The sequence below is a fragment of the Podarcis filfolensis genome, assembly GCF_964270895.1.
Source record: "Podarcis filfolensis genome assembly, chromosome: 1".
Lineage (NCBI taxonomy): Eukaryota > Metazoa > Chordata > Lepidosauria > Squamata > Lacertidae > Podarcis > Podarcis filfolensis.
The window spans coordinates 61,270,454-61,287,222 of record NC_139604.1 but is presented as its reverse complement, the minus strand read 5'-3'; the positions used below and the strand labels follow the sequence as shown (position 1 = coordinate 61,287,222).

General features: G+C 58.4%; 1 protein-coding gene across 1 annotated transcript in view; it reads left to right on the top strand.

Annotated features, from left to right (window-relative positions):
- MUC6 (mucin 6, oligomeric mucus/gel-forming) overlaps positions 1-16,769 on the top strand; it is a 75,908-nt gene that overhangs the window by 38,682 nt on the left and 20,457 nt on the right. Inside the window, exons 35-52 of the mRNA XM_083586906.1 lie at positions 278-736; positions 1,004-1,048; positions 1,164-1,613; positions 1,881-1,925; positions 2,041-2,490; positions 2,758-2,802; positions 2,910-3,359; positions 3,627-3,671; positions 3,795-4,244; positions 4,512-4,556; positions 4,680-5,129; positions 5,397-5,441; positions 5,557-6,006; positions 6,274-6,318; positions 6,434-6,883; positions 8,689-8,719; positions 16,022-16,449; positions 16,717-16,761. Of these exons, the coding sequence (XP_083443032.1) occupies positions 278-736; positions 1,004-1,048; positions 1,164-1,613; positions 1,881-1,925; positions 2,041-2,490; positions 2,758-2,802; positions 2,910-3,359; positions 3,627-3,671; positions 3,795-4,244; positions 4,512-4,556; positions 4,680-5,129; positions 5,397-5,441; positions 5,557-6,006; positions 6,274-6,318; positions 6,434-6,883; positions 8,689-8,719; positions 16,022-16,449; positions 16,717-16,761 (4,428 nt within the window). The remainder of the gene's footprint in view (positions 1-277; positions 737-1,003; positions 1,049-1,163; positions 1,614-1,880; positions 1,926-2,040; positions 2,491-2,757; positions 2,803-2,909; positions 3,360-3,626; positions 3,672-3,794; positions 4,245-4,511; positions 4,557-4,679; positions 5,130-5,396; positions 5,442-5,556; positions 6,007-6,273; positions 6,319-6,433; positions 6,884-8,688; positions 8,720-16,021; positions 16,450-16,716; positions 16,762-16,769) is intronic.

The following is a 16,769-nucleotide window of genomic DNA, read 5'->3' as shown; positions in this document are numbered from 1 at the left end:
AGAAAAACTGAATACATGAAACATCAAAAAGAAAAAATAACAATAAAGTTTACCAATACTCACTGAGCTGTAGTGCTTTCACTTTCAGGAGCATATCCTCAAAGGAAATAGGTTATTACAGGATTTAAGACAAATTGCTTTGAAAATAAACCCATGTCGCGTTAGAATGATGTATAAGATGGATTCAACTAAGTTTTCTCACAGTAGACACAGTTAAGTAAATGAACCTGGGTTAATCAGGTTACCACATTATTTCATGGAATCTCTTATCCTGCAGAGACTGCGCCAACAAAATCAACAAGCACCAGCAGCACAACATTAACTTCGCGAAAGGCAACATCGCCCATAAATACAAAGAGCACAGAATCAACGACGCTAAGACATACAACACACACAACAATGATTACGACTCCACAGAAAACTATTTCAACAACAAGCACTTCTGTACCAACAACTTCCAGAACTACAGCATTAACACAAACGGCAACAACAAGGAGACCAGAGACGACAATCTCCACAGCGACTACTGAATCCACCGTAACAAGCAAACACACCCCAACAACCACGACAGGACCCATGCCTTCCACAACACCGGTTACTTCAAAACCCTTAACGAAAACTAGCACTCCAGTACCCACTGCCACAACTCTCACGACTGCTCCCCCTACCAGCACAGAAACGCCCAGCACTCCGGCCACCACAACTCCTGCAACCACCACCGTCCCAGTTACCACGGGTAAGTCTCCTTGGTCGCTCTGCAGCAGCAGCTTACAAGTCTTTCAGGAGCCCTCTCTTGCCAAAGGGGCAGAGGGATTCCCACCTCCAGGTCCCATGTAAGCCAGCCCTCCAAAAAGGGCGAGACTCGTCTGGCTCAGTCATCCGGGAACCTGTTCCTCATGTCCTCGTGTGGCGCCCTGGGCAACCCAAAATCCCAGCCGGGACGGGAGCCCGCCTTTTCCCTCTCCCACCGCCACCTATGTGACTTTGCTCTTTTGTGTTCCAGAAACACCAAAAACCACCACTTCTGTTCCACCACCGGTGCCTACAGGTAAGGGCGCTGAGCGTGCCGAAGGAACTCTGCTTCTCTCCTTCTCTCCTTCCCTCCTTCTCCCGTTCCCACGTGTGGTCGCCCCCCTTTCACTTGCTTTCTTTCTCCTTTGCAGTCACCACACCTTCGACAACCAGACCGCCAAGCAGCACGCCGAAAACCACGCCAACCACATCTCCCTCCACCACATCCAGAACCACTGCATCAACTCAGACGGCAACCACCAACACGCCAAAGACCACTGCAACAGCCTCCACACCATCCACCTCTACGCATCACCCCAAAATCCTAACCACCACAACCCCCTCCACCACGACAGAATCCACTGCGACTAGCACACCAACCCCGACAACCACAACAGCACCCGTGCCCCCCTCCACACCGTCTCCTCCGACCCCGTCCACCACAATCACCACCACCTCGCCCACAACCCTTACCTCCACTTCCACCAGCACTCCAGTACCCACTGCCACAACTCTCACGACTGCTCCCCCTACCAGCACAGAAACGCCCAGCACTCCGGCCACCACAACTCCTGCAACCACCACCGTCCCAGTTACCACGGGTAAGTCTCCTTGGTCGCTCTGCAGCAGCAGCTTACAAGTCTTTCAGGAGCCCTCTCTTGCCAAAGGGGCAGAGGGATTCCCACCTCCAGGTCCCACGTAAGCCAGCCCTCCAAAAAGGGCGAGACTCGTCTGGCTCAGTCATCCGGGAACCTGTTCCTCATGTCCTCGTGTGGCGCCCTGGGCAACCCAAAATCCCAGCCGGGACGGGAGCCCGCCTTTTCCCACTCCCACCGCCACCTATGTGACTTTGCTCTTTTGTGTTCCAGAAACACCAAAAACCACCACTTCTGTTCCACCACCGGTGCCTACAGGTAAGGGCGCTGAGCGTGCCGAAGGAGCTCTGCTTCTCTCCTTCTCTCCTTCCCTCCTTCTCCCGTTCCCACGTGTGGTCGCCCCCCTTTCACTTGCTTTCTTTCTCCTTTGCAGTCACCACACCTTCGACAACCAGACCGCCAAGCAGCACGCCGAAAACCACGCCAACCACCTCTCCCTCCACCACATCCAGAACCACTGCATCAACTCAGACGGCAACCACCAACACGCCAAAGACCACTGCAACAGCCTCCACACCATCCACCTCTACGCATCACCCCAAAATCCTAACCACCACAACCCCCTCCACCACGACAGAATCCACTGCGACTAGCACACCAACCCCGACAACCACAACAGCACCCGTGCCCCCCTCCACACCGTCTCCTCCGACGCCATCCACCACAACCACCACCACCTCGCCCACAACCCTTACCTCCACTTCCACCAGCACTCCAGTACCCACTGCCACAACTCTCACGACTGCTCCCCCTACCAGCACAGAAACGCCCAGCACTCCGGCCACCACAACTCCTGCAACCACCACCGTCCCAGTTACCACGGGTAAGTCTCCTTGGTCGCTCTGCAGCAGCAGCTTACAAGTCTTTCAGGAGCCCTCTCTTGCCAAAGGGGCAGAGGGATTCCCACCTCCAGGTCCCACGTAAGCCAGCCCTCCAAAAAGGGCGAGACTCGTCTGGCTCAGTCATCCGGGAACCTGTTCCTCATGTCCTCGTGTGGCGCCCTGGGCAACCCAAAATCCCAGCCGGGACGGGAGCCCGCCTTTTCCCTCTCCCACTGCCACCTATGTGACTTTGCTCTTTTGTGTTCCAGAAACACCAAAAACCACCACTTCTGTTCCACCACCGGTGCCTACAGGTAAGGGCGCTGAGCGTGCCGAAGGAGCTCTGCTTCTCTCCTTCCCTCCTTCTCCCATTCCCACGTGTGGTTGCCCCCCTTTCACTTGCTTTCTTTCTCCTTTGCAGTCACCACACCTTCGACAACCAGACCGCCAAGCAGCACGCCGAAAACCACGCCAACCACCTCTCCCTCCACCACATCCAGAACCACTGCATCAACTCAGACGGCAACCACCAACACGCCAAAGACCACTGCAACAGCCTCCACACCATCCACCTCTACGCATCACCCCAAAATCCTAACCACCACAACCCCCTCCACCACGACAGAATCCACTGCGACTAGCACACCAACCCCGACAACCACAACAGCACCCGTGCCCCCCTCCACACCGTCTCCTCCGACGCCGTCCACCACAACCACCACCACCTCGCCCACAACCCTTACCTCCACTTCCACCAGCACTCCAGTACCCACTGCCACAACTCTCACGACTGCTCCCCCTACCAGCACAGAAACGCCCAGCACTCCGGCCACCACAACTCCTGCAACCACCACCGTCCCAGTTACCACGGGTAAGTCTCCTTGGTCGCTCTGCAGCAGCAGCTTACAAGTCTTTCAGGAGCCCTCTCTTGCCAAAGGGGCAGAGGGATTCCCACCTCCAGGTCCCACGTAAGCCAGCCCTCCAAAAAGGGCGAGACTCGTCTGGCTCAGTCATCCGGGAACCTGTTCCTCATGTCCTCGTGTGGCGCCCTGGGCAACCCAAAATCCCAGCCGGGACGGGAGCCCGCCTTTTCCCTCTCCCACCGCCACCTATGTGACTTTGCTCTTTTGTGTTCCAGAAACACCAAAAACCACCACTTCTGTTCCACCACCGGTGCCTACAGGTAAGGGCGCTGAGCGTGCCGAAGGAGCTCTGCTGCTCTCCTTCTCTCCTTCTCTCCTTCCCTCCTTCTCCCGTTCCCACGTGTGGTCGCCCCCCTTTCACTTGCTTTCTTTCTCCTCTGCAGTCACCACACCTTTGACAACCAGACCGCCAAGCAGCACGCCGAAAACCACGCCAACCACCTCTCCCTCCACCACATCCAGAACCACTGCATCAACTCAGACGGCAACCACCAACACGCCAAAGACCACTGCAACAGCCTCCACACCATCCACCTCTACGCATCACCCCAAAATCCTAACCACCACAACCCCCTCCACCACGACAGAATCCACTGCGACTAGCACACCAACCCCGACAACCACAACAGCACCCGTGCCCCCCTCCACACCGTCTCCTCCGACGCCGTCCACCACAACCACCACCACCTCGCCCACAACCCTTACCTCCACTTCCACCAGCACTCCAGTACCCACTGCCACAACTCTCACGACTGCTCCCCCTACCAGCACAGAAACGCCCAGCACTCCGGCCACCACAACTCCTGCAACCACCACCGTCCCAGTTACCACGGGTAAGTCTCCTTGGTCGCTCTGCAGCAGCAGCTTACAAGTCTTTCAGGAGCCCTCTCTTGCCAAAGGGGCAGAGGGATTCCCACCTCCAGGTCCCACGTAAGCCAGCCCTCCAAAAAGGGCGAGACTCATCTGGCTCAGTCATCCGGGAACCTGTTCCTCATGTCCTCGTGTGGCGCCCTGGGCAACCCAAAATCCCAGCCGGGACGGGAGCCCGCCTTTTCCCTCTCCCACCGCCACCTATGTGACTTTGCTCTTTTGTGTTCCAGAAACACCAAAAACCACCACTTCTGTTCCACCACCGGTGCCTACAGGTAAGGGCGCTGAGCGTGCCGAAGGAGCTCTGCTGCTCTCCTTCTCTCCTTCTCTCCTTCCCTCCTTCTCCCGTTCCCACGTGTGGTCGCCCCCCTTTCACTTGCTTTCTTTCTCCTCTGCAGTCACCACACCTTCGACAACCAGACCGCCAAGCAGCACGCCGAAAACCACGCCAACCACCTCTCCCTCCACCACATCCAGAACCACTGCATCAACTCAGACGGCAACCACCAACACGCCAAAGACCACTGCAACAGCCTCCACACCATCCACCTCTACGCATCACCCCAAAATCCTAACCACCACAACCCCCTCCACCACGACAGAATCCACTGCGACTAGCACACCAACCCCGACAACCACAACAGCACCCGTGCCCCCCTCCACACCGTCTCCTCCGACGCCGTCCACCACAACCACCACCACCTCGCCCACAACCCTTACCTCCACTTCCACCAGCACTCCAGTACCCACTGCCACAACTCTCACGACTGCTCCCCCTACCAGCACAGAAACGCCCAGCACTCCGGCCACCACAACTCCTGCAACCACCACCGTCCCAGTTACCACGGGTAAGTCTCCTTGGTCGCTCTGCAGCAGCAGCTTACAAGTCTTTCAGGAGCCCTCTCTTGCCAAAGGGGCAGAGGGATTCCCACCTCCAGGTCCCACGTAAGCCAGCCCTCCAAAAAGGGCGAGACTCGTCTGGCTCAGTCATCCGGGAACCTGTTCCTCATGTCCTCGTGTGGCGCCCTGGGCAACCCAAAATCCCAGCCGGGACGGGAGCCCGCCTTTTCCCTCTCCCACCGCCACCTATGTGACTTTGCTCTTTTGTGTTCCAGAAACACCAAAAACCACCACTTCTGTTCCACCACCGGTGCCTACAGGTAAGGGCGCTGAGCGTGCCGAAGGAGCTCTGCTTCTCTCCTTCTCTCCTTCCCTCCTTCTCCCGTTCCCACGTGTGGTCGCCCCCCTTTCACTTGCTTTCTTTCTCCTTTGCAGTCACCACACCTTCGACAACCAGACCGCCAAGCAGCACGCCGAAAACCACGCCAACCACCTCTCCCTCCACCACATCCAGAACCACTGCATCAACTCAGACGGCAACCACCAACACGCCAAAGACCACTGCAACAGCCTCCACACCATCCACCTCTACGCATCACCCCAAAATCCTAACCACCACAACCCCCTCCACCACGACAGAATCCACTGCGACTAGCACACCAACCCCGACAACCACAACAGCACCCGTGCCCCCCTCCACACCGTCTCCTCCGACGCCGTCCACCACAACCACCACCACCTCGCCCACAACCCTTACCTCCACTTCCACCAGCACTCCAGTACCCACTGCCACAACTCTCACGACTGCTCCCCCTACCAGCACAGAAACGCCCAGCACTCCGGCCACCACAACTCCTGCAACCACCACCGTCCCAGTTACCACGGGTAAGTCTCCTTGGTCGCTCTGCAGCAGCAGCTTACAAGTCTTTCAGGAGCCCTCTCTTGCCAAAGGGGCAGAGGGATTCCCACCTCCAGGTCCCACGTAAGCCAGCCCTCCAAAAAGGGCGAGACTCGTCTGGCTCAGTCATCCGGGAACCTGTTCCTCATGTCCTCGTGTGGCGCCCTGGGCAACCCAAAATCCCAGCCGGGACGGGAGCCCACCTTTTCCCTCTCCTACCGCCACCTATGTGACTTTGCTCTTTTGTGTTCCAGAAACACCAAAAACCACCACTTCTGTTCCACCACCGGTGCCTACAGGTAAGGGCGCTGAGCGTGCCGAAGGAGCTCTGCTTCTCTCCTTCTCTCCTTCCCTCCTTCTCCCGTTCCCACGTGTGGTCGCCCCCCTTTCACTTGCTTTCTTTCTCCTTTGCAGTCACCACACCTTCGACAACCAGACCGCCAAGCAGCACGCCGAAAACCACGCCAACCACCTCTCCCTCCACCACATCCAGAACCACTGCATCAACTCAGACGGCAACCACCAACACGCCAAAGACCACTGCAACAGCCTCCACACCATCCACCTCTACGCATCACCCCAAAATCCTAACCACCACAACCCCCTCCACCACGACAGAATCCACTGCGACTAGCACACCAACCCCGACAACCACAACAGCACCCGTGCCCCCCTCCACACCGTCTCCTCCGACCCCGTCCACCACAACCACCACCACCTCGCCCACAACCCTTACCTCCACTTCCACCAGCACTCCAGTACCCACTGCCACAACTCTCACGACTGCTCCCCCTACCAGCACAGAAACGCCCAGCACTCCGGCCACCACAACTCCTGCAACCACCACCGTCCCAGTTACCACGGGTAAGTCTCCTTGGTCGCTCTGCAGCAGCAGCTTACAAGTCTTTCAGGAGCCCTCTCTTGCCAAAGGGGCAGAGGGATTCCCACCTCCAGGTCCCATGTAAGCCAGCCCTCCAAAACGGGCGAGACTCGTCTGGCTCAGTCATCCGGGAACCTGTTCCTCATGTCCTCGTGTGGCGCCCTGGGCAACCCAAAATCCCAGCCGGGGATGGGAGCCCGCCATTTCCCTCTCCCACCGCCACCTATGTGACTTTGCTCTTTTGTGTTCCAGAAACACCAAAAACCACCACTTCTGTTCCACCACCGGTGCCTACAGGTAAGGGCGCTGAGCGTGCCGAAGGAGCTCTGCTTCTCTCCTTCTCTCCTTCCCCCGTTCCCATGTGTGGTCGCCCCCCTTTCACTTGCTTTCTTTCTCCTTTGCAGTCACCACACCTTTGACAACCAGACCGCCAAGCAGCACGCCGAAAACCACGCCAACCACCTCTCCCTCCACCACATCCAGAACCACTGCATCAACTCAGACGGCAACCACCAACACGCCAAAGACCACTGCAACAGCCTCCACACCATCCCCCTCTACGCATCACCCCAAAATCCTAACCACCACAACCCCCTCCACCACGACAGAATCCACTGCGACTAGCACACCAACCCCGACAACCACAACAGCACCCGTGCCCCCCTCCACACCGTCTCCTCCGACGCCGTCCACCACAACCACCACCACCTCGCCCACAACCCTTACCTCCACTTCCACCAGCACTCCAGTACCCATTGCCACAACTCTCACGACTGCTCCCCCTACCAGCACAGAAACGCCCAGCACTCCGGCCACCACAACTCCTGCAACCACCACCGTCCCAGTTACCACGGGTAAGTCTCCTTGGTCGCTCTGCAGCAGCAGCTTACAAGTCTTTCAGGAGCCCTCTCTTGCCAAAGGGGCAGAGGGATTCCCACCTCCAGGTCCCATGTAAGCCAGCCCTCCAAAACGGGCGAGACTCGTCTGGCTCAGTCATCCGGGAACCTGTTCCTCATGTCCTCGTGTGGCGCCCTGGGCAACCCAAAATCCCAGCCGGGACGGGAGCCTGCCTTTTCCCTCTCCCACCGCCACCTATGTGACTTTGCTCTTTTGTGTTCCAGAAACACCAAAAACCACCACTTCTGTTCCACCACCGGTGCCTACAGGTAAGGGCGCTGAGCGTGCCGAAGGAGCTCTGCTTCTCTCCTTCTCTCCTTCCCCCGTTCCCACATGTGGTCGCCCCCCTTTCACTTGCTTTCCTTCTCCTTTGCAGTCACCACACCTTCGACAACCAGACCGCCAAGCAGCACGCCGAAAACCACGCCAACCACCTCTCCCTCCACCACATCCAGAACCACTGCATCAACTCAGACGGCAACCACCAACACGCCAAAGACCACTGCAACAGCCTCCACACCATCCACCTCTACGCATCACCCCAAAATCCTAACCACCACAACCCCCTCCACCACGACAGAATCCACTGCGACTAGCACATCAACCCCGACAACCACAACAGCACCCGTGCCCCCCTCCACACCGTCTCCTCCGACGCCGTCCACCACAACCACCACCACCTCGCCCACAACCCTTACCTCCACTTCCACCAGCACTCCAGTACCCACTGCCACAACTCTCACGACTGCTCCCCCTACCAGCACAGAAACGCCCAGCACTCCGGCCACCACAACTCCTGCAACCACCACCGTCCCAGTTACCACGGGTAAGTCTCCTTGGTCGCTCTGCAGCAGCAGCTTACAAGTCTTTCAGGAGCCCTCTCTTGCCAAAGGGGCAGAGGGATTCCCACCTCCAGGTCCCACGTAAGCCAGCTCTCCAAAAAGGGCGAGACTCGTCTGGCTCAGTCATCCGGGAACCTGTTCCTCATGTCCTCGTGTGGCGCCCTGGGCAACCCAAAATCCCAGCCGGGACGGGAGCCCGCCTTTTCCCTCTCCCACCGCCACCTATGTGACTTTGCTCTTTTGTGTTCCAGAAACACCAAAAACCACCACTTCTGTTCCACCACCGGTGCCTACAGGTAAGGGCGCTGAGCGTGCCGAAGGAGCTCTGCTTCTCTCCTTCTCTCCTTCCCCCGTTCCCACGTGTGGTCGCCCCCCTTTCACTTGCTTTCCTTCTCCTTTGCAGTAACCACACCTTCGACAACCAGACCGCCAAGCAGCACGCCGAAAACCACGCCAACCACCTCTCCCTCCACCACATCCCGAACCACTGCATCAACTCAGACGGCAACCACCAACACGCCAAAGACCACTGCAACAGCCTCCACACCATCCACCTCTACGCATCACCCCAAAATCCTAACCACCACAACCCCCTCCACCACGACAGAATCCACTGCGACTAGCACACCAACCCCGACAACCACAACAGCACCCGTGCCCCCCTCCACACCGTCTCCTCCGACGCCGTCCACCACAACCACCACCACCTCGCCCACAACCCTTACCTCCACTTCCACCAGCACTCCAGTACCCACTGCCACAACTCTCACGACTGCTCCCACCAGCACAGAAACGCCCAGCACTCCGGCCACCACAACTCCTGCAACCACCACCGTCCCAGTTACCACGGGTAAGTCTCCTTGGTCGCTCTGCAGCAGCAGCTTACAAGTCTTTCAGGAGCCCTCTCTTGCCAAAGGGGCAGAGGGATTCCCACCTCCAGGTCCCACGTAAGCCAGCCCTCCAAAAAGGCCGAGACTCGTCTGGCTCAGTCATCCGGGAACCTGTTCCTCATGTCCTCGTGTGGCGCCCTGGGCAACCCAAAATCCCAGCCGGGACGGGAGCCTGCCTTTTCCCTCTCCCACCGCCACCTATGTGACTTTGCTCTTTTGTGTTCCAGAAACACCAAAAACCACCACTTCTGTTCCACCACCGGTGCCTACAGGTAAGGGCGCTGAGCGTGCCGAAGGAGCTCTGCTTCTCTCCTTCTCTCCTTCCCCCGTTCCCACATGTGGTCGCCCCCCTTTCACTTGCTTTCCTTCTCCTTTGCAGTCACCACACCTTCGACAACCAGACCGCCAAGCAGCACGCCGAAAACCACGCCAACCACCTCTCCCTCCACCACATCCAGAACCACTGCATCAACTCAGACGGCAACCACCAACACGCCAAAGACCACTGCAACAGCCTCCACACCATCCACCTCTACGCATCACCCCAAAATCCTAACCACCACAACCCCCTCCACCACGACAGAATCCACTGCGACTAGCACACCAACCCCGACAACCACAACAGCACCTGTGCCCCCCTCCACACCGTCTCCTCCGACGCCGTCCACCACAACCACCACCACCTCGCCCACAACCCTTACCTCCACTTCCACCAGCACTCCAGTACCCACTGCCACAACTCTCACGACTGCTCCCCCTACCAGCACAGAAACGCCCAGCACTCCGGCCACCACAACTCCTGCAACCACCACCGTCCCAGTTACCACGGGTAAGTCTCCTTGGTCGCTCTGCAGCAGCAGCTTACAAGTCTTTCAGGAGCCCTCTCTTGCCAAAGGGGCAGAGGGATTCCCACCTCCAGGTCCCACGTAAGCCAGCTCTCCAAAAAGGGCGAGACTCGTCTGGCTCAGTCATCCGGGAACCTGTTCCTCATGTCCTCGTGTGGCGCCCTGGGCAACCCAAAATCCCAGCCGGGGATGGGAGCCCGCCATTTCCCTCTCCCACCGCCACCTATGTGACTTTGCTCTTTTGTGTTCCAGAAACACCAAAAACCACCACTTCTGTTCCACCACCGGTGCCTACAGGTAAGGGCGCTGAGCGTGCCGAAGGAGCTCTGCTTCTCTCCTTCTCTCCTTCCCCCGTTCCCATGTGTGGTCGCCCCCCTTTCACTTGCTTTCTTTCTCCTTTGCAGTCACCACACCTTTGACAACCAGACCGCCAAGCAGCACGCCGAAAACCACGCCAACCACCTCTCCCTCCACCACATCCAGAACCACTGCATCAACTCAGACGGCAACCACCAACACGCCAAAGACCACTGCAACAGCCTCCACACCATCCCCCTCTACGCATCACCCCAAAATCCTAACCACCACAACCCCCTCCACCACGACAGAATCCACTGCGACTAGCACACCAACCCCGACAACCACAACAGCACCCGTGCCCCCCTCCACACCGTCTCCTCCGACGCCGTCCACCACAACCACCACCACCTCGCCCACAACCCTTACCTCCACTTCCACCAGCACTCCAGTACCCACTGCCACAACTCTCACGACTGCTCCCCCTACCAGCACAGAAACGCCCAGCACTCCGGCCACCACAACTCCTGCAACCACCACCGTCCCAGTTACCACGGGTAAGTCTCCTTGGTCGCTCTGCAGCAGCAGCTTACAAGTCTTTCAGGAGCCCTCTCTTGCCAAAGGGGCAGAGGGATTCCCACCTCCAGGTCCCATGTAAGCCAGCCCTCCAAAACGGGCGAGACTCGTCTGGCTCAGTCATCCGGGAACCTGTTCCTCATGTCCTCGTGTGGCGCCCTGGGCAACCCAAAATCCCAGCCGGGACGGGAGCCTGCCTTTTCCCTCTCCCACCGCCACCTATGTGACTTTGCTCTTTTGTGTTCCAGAAACACCAAAAACCACCACTTCTGTTCCACCACCGGTGCCTACAGGTAAGGGCGCTGAGCGTGCCGAAGGAGCTCTGCTTCTCTCCTTCTCTCCTTCCCCCGTTCCCACATGTGGTCGCCCCCCTTTCACTTGCTTTCCTTCTCCTTTGCAGTCACCACACCTTCGACAACCAGACCGCCAAGCAGCACGCCGAAAACCACGCCAACCACCTCTCCCTCCACCACATCCAGAACCACTGCATCAACTCAGACGGCAACCACCAACACGCCAAAGACCACTGCAACAGCCTCCACACCATCCACCTCTACGCATCACCCCAAAATCCTAACCACCACAACCCCCTCCACCACGACAGAATCCACTGCGACTAGCACATCAACCCCGACAACCACAACAGCACCCGTGCCCCCCTCCACACCGTCTCCTCCGACGCCGTCCACCACAACCACCACCACCTCGCCCACAACCCTTACCTCCACTTCCACCAGCACTCCAGTACCCACTGCCACAACTCTCACGACTGCTCCCCCTACCAGCACAGAAACGCCCAGCACTCCGGCCACCACAACTCCTGCAACCACCACCGTCCCAGTTACCACGGGTAAGTCTCCTTGGTCGCTCTGCAGCAGCAGCTTACAAGTCTTTCAGGAGCCCTCTCTTGCCAAAGGGGCAGAGGGATTCCCACCTCCAGGTCCCACGTAAGCCAGCTCTCCAAAAAGGGCGAGACTCGTCTGGCTCAGTCATCCGGGAACCTGTTCCTCATGTCCTCGTGTGGCGCCCTGGGCAACCCAAAATCCCAGCCGGGACGGGAGCCCGCCTTTTCCCTCTCCCACCGCCACCTATGTGACTTTGCTCTTTTGTGTTCCAGAAACACCAAAAACCACCACTTCTGTTCCACCACCGGTGCCTACAGGTAAGGGCGCTGAGCGTGCCGAAGGAGCTCTGCTTCTCTCCTTCTCTCCTTCCCCCGTTCCCACATGTGGTCGCCCCCCTTTCACTTGCTTTCCTTCTCCTTTGCAGTAACCACACCTTCGACAACCAGACCGCCAAGCAGCACGCCGAAAACCACGCCAACCACCTCTCCCTCCACCACATCCCGAACCACTGCATCAACTCAGACGGCAACCACCAACACGCCAAAGACCACTGCAACAGCCTCCACACCATCCACCTCTACGCATCACCCCAAAATCCTAACCACCACAACCCCCTCCACCACGACAGAATCCACTGCGACTAGCACACCAACCCCGACAACCACAACAGCACCCGTGCCCCCCTCCACACCGTCTCCTCCGACGCCGTCCACCACAACCACCACCACCTCGCCCACAACCCTTACCTCCACTTCCACCAGCACTCCAGTACCCACTGCCACAACTCTCACGACTGCTCCCCCTACCAGCACAGAAACGCCCAGCACTCCGGCCACCACAACTCCTGCAACCACCACCGTCCCAGTTACCACGGGTAAGTCTCCTTGGTCGCTCTGCAGCAGCAGCTTACAAGTCTTTCAGGAGCCCTCTCTTGCCAAAGGGGCAGAGGGATTCCCACCTCCAGGTCCCACGTAAGCCAGCCCTCCAAAAAGGCCGAGACTCGTCTGGCTCAGTCATCCGGGAACCTGTTCCTCATGTCCTCGTGTGGCGCCCTGGGCAACCCAAAATCCCAGCCGGGACGGGAGCCTGCCTTTTCCCTCTCCCACCGCCACCTATGTGACTTTGCTCTTTTGTGTTCCAGAAACACCAAAAACCACCACTTCTGTTCCACCACCGGTGCCTACAGGTAAGGGCGCTGAGCGTGCCGAAGGAGCTCTGCTTCTCTCCTTCTCTCCTTCCCCCGTTCCCACATGTGGTCGCCCCCCTTTCACTTGCTTTCCTTCTCCTTTGCAGTCACCACACCTTCGACAACCAGACCGCCAAGCAGCACGCCGAAAACCACGCCAACCACCTCTCCCTCCACCACATCCAGAACCACTGCATCAACTCAGACGGCAACCACCAACACGCCAAAGACCACTGCAACAGCCTCCACACCATCCACCTCTACGCATCACCCCAAAATCCTAACCACCACAACCCCCTCCACCACGACAGAATCCACTGCGACTAGCACACCAACCCCGACAACCACAACAGCACCTGTGCCCCCCTCCACACCGTCTCCTCCGACGCCGTCCACCACAACCACCACCACCTCGCCCACAACCCTTACCTCCACTTCCACCAGCACTCCAGTACCCACTGCCACAACTCTCACGACTGCTCCCCCTACCAGCACAGAAACGCCCAGCACTCCGGCCACCACAACTCCTGCAACCACCACCGTCCCAGTTACCACGGGTAAGTCTCCTTGGTCGCTCTGCAGCAGCAGCTTACAAGTCTTTCAGGAGCCCTCTCTTGCCAAAGGGGCAGAGGGATTCCCACCTCCAGGTCCCACGTAAGCCAGCCCTCCAAAAAGGGCGAGACTCGTCTGGCTCAGTCATCCGGGAACCTGTTCCTCATGTCCTCGTGTGGCGCCCTGGGCAACCCAAAATCCCAGCCGGAACGGGAGCCCGCCTTTTCCCTCTCCCACCGCCACCTATGTGACTTTGCTCTTTTGTGTTCCAGAAACACCAAAAACCACCACTTCTGTTCCACCACCGGTGCCTACAGGTAAGGGCGCTGAGCGTGCCGAAGGAGCTCTGCTTCTCTCCTTCTCTCCTTCCCCCGTTCCCACATGTGGTCGCCCCACTTTCACTTGCTTTCCTTCTCCTTTGCAGTCACCACACCTTCGACAACCAGACCGCCAAGCAGCACGCCGAAAACCACGCCAACCACCTCTCCCTCCACCACATCCAGAACCACTGCATCAACTCAGACGGCAACCACCAACACGCCAAAGACCACTGCAACAGCCTCCACACCATCCACCTCTACGCATCACCCCAAAATCCTAACCACCACAACCCCCTCCACCACGACAGAATCCACTGCGACTAGCACACCAACCCCGACAACCACAACAGCACCCGTGCCCCCCTCCACACCGTCTCCTCCGACGCCGTCCACCACAACCACCACCACCTCGCCCACAACCCTTACCTCCACTTCCACCAGCACTCCAGTACCCACTGCCACAACTCTCACGACTGCTCCCCCTACCAGCACAGAAACGCCCAGCACTCCGGCCACCACAACTCCTGCAACCACCACCGTCCCAGTTACCACGGGTAAGTCTCCTTGGTCGCTCTGCAGCAGCAGCTTACAAGTCTTTCAGGAGCCCTCTCTTGCCAAAGGGGCAGAGGGATTCCCACCTCCAGGTCCCACGTAAGCCAGCCCTCCAAAAAGGGCGAGACTCGTCTGGCTCAGTCATCCGGGAACCTGTTCCTCATGTCCTCGTGTGGCGCCCTGGGCAACCCAAAATCCCAGCCGGGACGGGAGCCCGCCTTTTCCCTCTCCCACCGCCACCTATGTGACTTTGCTCTTTTGTGTTCCAGAAACACCAAAAACCACCACTTCTGTTCCACCACCGGTGCCTACAGGTAAGGGCGCTGAGCGTGCCGAAGGAGCTCTGCTTCTCTCCTTCTCTCCTTCCCTCCTTCTCCCGTTCCCACGTGTGGTCGCCCCCCTTTCACTTGCTTTCTTTCTCCTTTGCAGTCACCACACCTTCGACAACCAGACCGCCAAGCAGCACGCCGAAAACCACGCCAACCACCTCTCCCTCCACCACATCCAGAACCACTGCATCAACTCAGACGGCAACCACCAACACGCCAAAGACCACTGCAACAGCCTCCACACCATCCACCTCTACGCATCACCCCAAAATCCTAACCACCACAACCCCCTCCACCACGACAGAATCCACTGCGACTAGCACATCAACCCCGACAACCACAACAGCACCCGTGCCCCCCTCCACACCGTCTCCTCCGACGCCGTCCACCACAACCACCACCACCTCGCCCACAACCCTTACCTCCACTTCCACCAGCACTCCAGTACCCACTGCCACAACTCTCACGACTGCTCCCCCTACCAGCACAGAAACGCCCAGCACTCCGGCCACCACAACTCCTGCAACCACCACCGTCCCAGTTACCACGGGTAAGTCTCCTTGGTCGCTCTGCAGCAGCAGCTTACAAGTCTTTCAGGAGCCCTCTCTTGCCAAAGGGGCAGAGGGATTCCCACCTCCAGGTCCCACGTAAGCCAGCCCTCCAAAAAGGGCGAGACTCGTCTGGCTCAGTCATCCGGGAACCTGTTCCTCATGTCCTCGTGTGGCGCCCTGGGCAACCCAAAATCCCAGCCGGGACGGGAGCCCGCCTTTTCCCTCTCCCACCGCCACCTATGTGACTTTGCTCTTTTGTGTTCCAGAAACACCAAAAACCACCACTTCTGTTCCACCACCGGTGCCTACAGGTAAGGGCGCTGAGCGTGCCGAAGGAGCTCTGCTTCTCTCCTTCTCTCCTTCCCCCGTTCCCACGTGTGGTCGCCCCCCTTTCACTTGCTTTCCTTCTCCTTTGCAGTAACCACACCTTCGACAACCAGACCGCCAAGCAGCACGCCGAAAACCACGCCAACCACCTCTCCCTCCACCACATCCCGAACCACTGCATCAACTCAGACGGCAACCACCAACACGCCAAAGACCACTGCAACAGCCTCCACACCATCCACCTCTACGCATCACCCCAAAATCCTAACCACCACAACCCCCTCCACCACGACAGAATCCACTGCGACTAGCACACCAACCCCGACAACCACAACAGCACCCGTGCCCCCCTCCACACCGTCTCCTCCGACGCCGTCCACCACAACCACCACCACCTCGCCCACAACCCTTACCTCCACTTCCACCAGCACTCCAGTACCCACTGCCACAACTCTCACGACTGCTCCCCCTACCAGCACAGAAACGCCCAGCACTCCGGCCACCACAACTCCTGCAACCACCACCGTCCCAGTTACCACGGGTAAGTCTCCTTGGTCGCTCTGCAGCAGCAGCTTACAAGTCTTTCAGGAGCCCTCTCTTGCCAAAGGGGCAGAGGGATTCCCACCTCCAGGTCCCACGTAAGCCAGCCCTCCAAAAAGGGCGAGACTCGTCTGGCTCAGTCATCCGGGAACCTGTTCCTCATGTCCTCGTGTGGCGCCCTGGGCAACCCAAAATCCCAGCCGGGACGGGAGCCTGCCTTTTCCCTCTCCCACCGCCACCTATGTGACTTTGCTCTTTTGTGTTCCAGAAACACCAAAAACCACCACTTCTGTTCCACCACCGGTGCCTACAGGTAAGGGC